This window comes from Chelonia mydas, chromosome 5 (genome assembly GCF_015237465.2).
Source record: "Chelonia mydas isolate rCheMyd1 chromosome 5, rCheMyd1.pri.v2, whole genome shotgun sequence".
Classification (NCBI taxonomy): domain Eukaryota; kingdom Metazoa; phylum Chordata; order Testudines; family Cheloniidae; genus Chelonia; species Chelonia mydas.
Genome location: NC_051245.2, coordinates 13,496,031 through 13,500,778, shown reverse-complemented (window position 1 = coordinate 13,500,778; position 4,748 = coordinate 13,496,031). Strand labels below are relative to the sequence as shown.

The following is a 4,748-nucleotide window of genomic DNA, read 5'->3' as shown; positions in this document are numbered from 1 at the left end:
TCCAATTGCCTTTTTTTAATCTTATTTATATATGGCTTCCCATATATAATATATAATGGCACCCCATCTGTGGAGGGGGGTGGGGGCAGAAGGGGGAAGATTGGGGAAGTGATTTCTAAATCATTTCCACTGGTTTAAACAACGCCTGCTCCACAAAACCCTTGAAAAATTATACCAGGAAAGTCTAGCTGGACTTAATCTCATTCAGGTCCGTGTCTATGGCTGTGTAAATGTCAGTATAGTAGCCGAGAGGATAGGATTCTTAGCTGGTCCATGAGGGAGCTATTTGAAGAGTTTGTGCAGGGGAACCAGGTATAACTGTTGTCTCACACTGCCTATTAAGTAACTCTCTCTCCACTGGAGATATTGTATGTGATCCATCCGAGGTGACAAGCTCGGTTCCTGTCTTGTTAGAATGTGCTACGTTTGTTCAGCAGTCCTGAAGGCCACCCGTCTAATGAAAGCTGAGAATCAGAGAGAGCAATATTGTAAAACAGTAACAATGCCATATGAAACAAAGCCAGAATTAGAATTATATTATGATCTTTCAAATCAGATTTAAATATGACCTGCAACTTATTAAATATAAATGGCAAGGTTGAGATGGTGGGAGAAGGACAATTTTAAGCAACTGATGTAGGGTTTGATTAGCCCAGTTACTACCCAATGCTTTCTTGGGAGAGAGGATGGTGGTTTTTGGAAAAAAAAAAAAAAAGAGGTAAAAAAACCCAGTTGTTTTGCCCAGAGGCGTTTTTGTTGTTTGGTTTGATAGGATTAATTCTAACGCCTTATTTCAACTATTATTTGCTTTGAAAATATTCTTAACTGACGCAATTAAAGAACTGACTATTCTCCTAACCTGAAATCTTGGAATGTATGCGTTTTTAAAGCACTGACCTTTGAAAAGATGGCATTATCAACCTTTCGAAGATAGAGGAAACGTCCCGATAGCATCCAGAGAGAGCGGAAGTAATCAATTCAATATTTTCTGCTGATGGTGGGTGGTAATTGGGTGGCTTCCCTGAAACCTTGTCGAATTCTTAAACCACTTCTCTGTAACATTCTTTACACACCCATTGCTTTTCTAATGTCAACACAGTAATAGGTAAACATTTGAAAATGGTTTCAAATCATAAACACCTTCTATTTAGGAGCATTTGGGTCTCAGGAATGACGATCCAGATTCATCTGGTTGATCACAGTAGATACTACAGTTAACATTTGATGCGCCAAAATTAACTAAAATATTTCCGTTTTGGTTTAGAAGCTTTCCACGTTTTTCTTTTTAGCGACTGAAGACAGCGTTTGCCACTGCAAAAATACCACCACGCACTGTAAGACGCTGGTGATGTGGATTTCGTTTCATGTTAGACAATTATTTAAACTTTCGATTCAAAATTGTGAATTAAACCTGGGACTAAGGACAATCGAGTCACATTAAATACGTTTTAGGATAAATACATTTTAAGATGCTTTGCCATTCAGAACTGCCACTGAAGTCAATAGATGTGCAAGGTATGGTAGGAATGCAGAAAACAATCCTAGGGTGTGAAATGACTCCTTTTTAGATGTGGTGTTGTAGCCCTGTTGTTCCCGGGATATGAGAGAGACAAGGTGGGTAAGGTAATATCTTTCACAAAAGTTGGTCTCATAAAAGATATTACCTACCTTGTCTCTCCCATTTTTAGACGTCACGTTTGTACTTTTCCAGCGCATGTTAGGCTGGAATAAGTGTATAAGCGCTTGTCAGGTCTGAAAACCTTTTCGCGTCCACGTTTTTTAACAAAAGATTTAACTTTCCTCCGTCCGCTTCACTTGTCAATAGACCAAAGTGTGTCCCAGCCCCTGACAGAAGAAACTCAAGTGAGGGACTTCGGTTGGGTTGGCCCGCGATGGCGGCTATATAATACAGTAGGACAAATATTCTAGGGGCTGCCCCGAAGTATGCAGCCTCAGAAAGGAGTGACTTTTTGCTTTTCCTCGCTTCACTGTCCCATCCCCAGCAGACCCATGTTCTTTTCTCTTCCAGTGGGCCACAGAAGACTCCCGAGGCTGAGCACTGAAGAGATGGCGACAAGCCCCCTGCCAGGACCTACGGACATCCTGCTCTCCTCCCCCTCCAACACCTACCAGCCGGACTCCATGAGCCAGCAGCGAGCCAGCCACGCCAGCATGAAGCCTAACCAAGTGGGCCAGGTGATTTTGTACGGAATCCCCATCGTGTCTTTGGTGATCGACGGCCAGGAGCGGCTGTGCCTGGCGCAGATCTCCAACACCCTGCTGAAGAACTTCAGCTACAACGAGATCCACAACAGGAGGGTGGCGCTGGGCATCACCTGCGTGCAGTGCACCCCGGTGCAGCTGGAGATCCTGCGGCGGGCCGGGGCCATGCCCATCTCCTCCCGCCGCTGCGGCATGATCACCAAGCGGGAGGCGGAGCGGCTCTGCAAGTCCTTCCTGGGGGAGAACCGGCCCCCCAAGCTGCCGGACAACTTCGCCTTCGACGTGTCTCACGAGTGCGCCTGGGGCTGCCGGGGCAGCTTCATCCCGGCCCGCTACAACAGCTCCCGGGCCAAGTGCATCAAGTGCAGCTACTGCAGCATGTACTTCTCGCCCAACAAGTTCATCTTCCACTCCCACCGCACGCCCGAGGCCAAGTACACGCAGCCCGACGCCGCCAACTTCAACTCCTGGCGCCGCCACCTCAAGCTGACGGACAAGAGCCCCCAGGACGAGCTGGTCTTCGCCTGGGAGGACGTCAAGGCCATGTTCAACGGCGGCAGCCGCAAGCGGGCCCTGCCGCCCGCCCCGCCCCAGCCCGGCGCGGCGGCGGCCGCCCAGTGCCACCCGCTGGGCTCGGTCAAGGCGGCGGCCGCGGTGGTGGGCGGCGGGCTGCTGAGCCCGCACCTGCTGGGGGCGCCGCCGCCGGAGCTGCAGCAGAAGCGGGGCCGCTTCGAGGAGGACGAGGAGCTGGAGGGCGGCGGCAAGAGCCAGCGGAGCTACCCGGTCATCCCGGTGCCCAGCAAGGGCTCCTTCGGCGGCGTGCTGCACAAGCTGCCCGGCTGCGGCGGCCTCTTCCCGCACCCCTACGGCTTCCCCGCCGCCGCCTTCGGCCTGTGCCACAAGAAGGAGGAGGGCGCGGCGGGCGAGGCCCACAAGGCGGCCGGCGGCCTCTCGGGCCTCTTCTGGCCCGGCCGGAAGGACGCCGCCTTCTACCCGCCCTTCTGCATGTTCTGGCCGCCCCGCGCCCCCGGCGGCCTGCCGGTGCCCACCTACCTGCAGCCGCCGCCGCAGCCGCCCAGCGCCCTCAGCTGCTCCCTGGGCGACGGCCCCGGCCTGCTGCGCCAGGCCTTCCTGGACCTGGCCGAGCCCAGCGGCGAGGCGGCGGCGGCCGCCGGGCTGGGCACCCCCCCGGCCGCGGCCGCGCCCCCGGCCAGCAGCAGGGACCCGCTCTTCGAGGCGCCCCCTGGCGGCGGGGACGCGGCGTCCCCCGCGGCGGAGGCGGGCGGCGGCGGGGGCAGGGTGCCGGCTCGCCACCCCCACCTGCTGGAGGGGCCGGCCGGCCGCAAGGCGGGCAGCGGCTACCACCACTCCAGCGCCTTCCGGCCGGTGGGGGGCAAGGAGGACTCGGAGAGCCTGGCCAAGCTGCACGGGGCCAGCAGCGGGCCCCACCACCCGGCCTCCCCGCGGCTGCTGATGCAGGAGGAGCCGGGCTGCCAGCGCCACCCGCCGCCGCCGCCCCAGCCCCCGCACCGCCTCCTCTCCCCCGGCGGCACCAGCTGCAGCTACCCCAGCGAGGAGAGCAGCGAGGAAGAGGAGGAGGAGGAGGAGGACGAGGAGGAAGAGCAGGAGGTGGACGTGGAGGGGCACAAGCAGCCGGAGGAGGAGGAGGAGGGGGACCAAGGGGTGGACGCCCTAGGGGGGAGCAGCCGGTACCTCCAGAGCCGGGGGCTGACGGAGAAAGGAGGAGGCAGCAGGGACCGGGCTGCTGCTACTGGCCTCTTCTCCGTCAACTCCTCCAGGCAGCAGCAAGAGGAGAAACTCGGGGACACCAGTGCAGAGCTGCATCCTCCTCCCCCTGGCCCCCAGAAAGGGGGGAATAGCAGCAGCAGCAGCAGCCCAGTGCACCATCCATCACTGGAGGAGCAGCCCTCCTACAAAGATGTAAATATCCCCTTTAGGCTCCTTCCAGCTAATTATTATTATTGAAATGCACCTTTAGGCTGAATCGGTTCCATATGCGTAAGGAAGATGGATCGCTCGCGTTCCCCACAGAAATAAAATATGCAGGGTGGTTCATACAAATCGGCCCAATTGTTCTTGAACTCAGACCGAATGTAGAGGGTTATTTCTCTTCCTTACAGTAGATTTCGGTTTGTAAAGTGGAGAAATCATCCCCCTAAAACAGAAGTAAGGGAGAGCAATCTGCTCCAGAGGTTACATCCTTCCCCAAAGGATATTTTTGTTTCCTACAAATGGGCCACTTGAAGGCCTTAACTGTGTTTTTAAAAACATAGAGCAATTTAGACATAATTCAGACTGGACCACAGGAGGGTTTGGGGGCTTCATTCTGTATTTAAATGTTAGTACTTGAAGTCAAGAGGTGTAGAATATTTATTAGGTCATCTTGTCTTACTCCCTGCTCCTTACAGTAAGTTGTTTTCAGTGGATGAAAGAGTTCGATCCTTTCTGATAGCTCCTGTCCAGTTAAATCTACCAATGGCAAATTAGCTCAAGGAAGAAAATAA

General features: G+C 54.4%; 1 protein-coding gene across 1 annotated transcript in view; it reads left to right on the top strand.

Moving 5' to 3' along the window:
- The first annotated feature begins 1,884 nt into the window (after nt 1-1,884).
- SKOR2 (SKI family transcriptional corepressor 2) overlaps nt 1,885-4,748 on the top strand; it is a 39,802-nt gene continuing 36,938 nt past the window's right edge. The window contains exon 1 of the mRNA XM_037902457.2: nt 1,885-4,164. Coding sequence (XP_037758385.2) covers nt 1,945-4,164 — 2,220 coding nt within the window. The 5' untranslated portion in view covers nt 1,885-1,944. The remainder of the gene's footprint in view (nt 4,165-4,748) is intronic.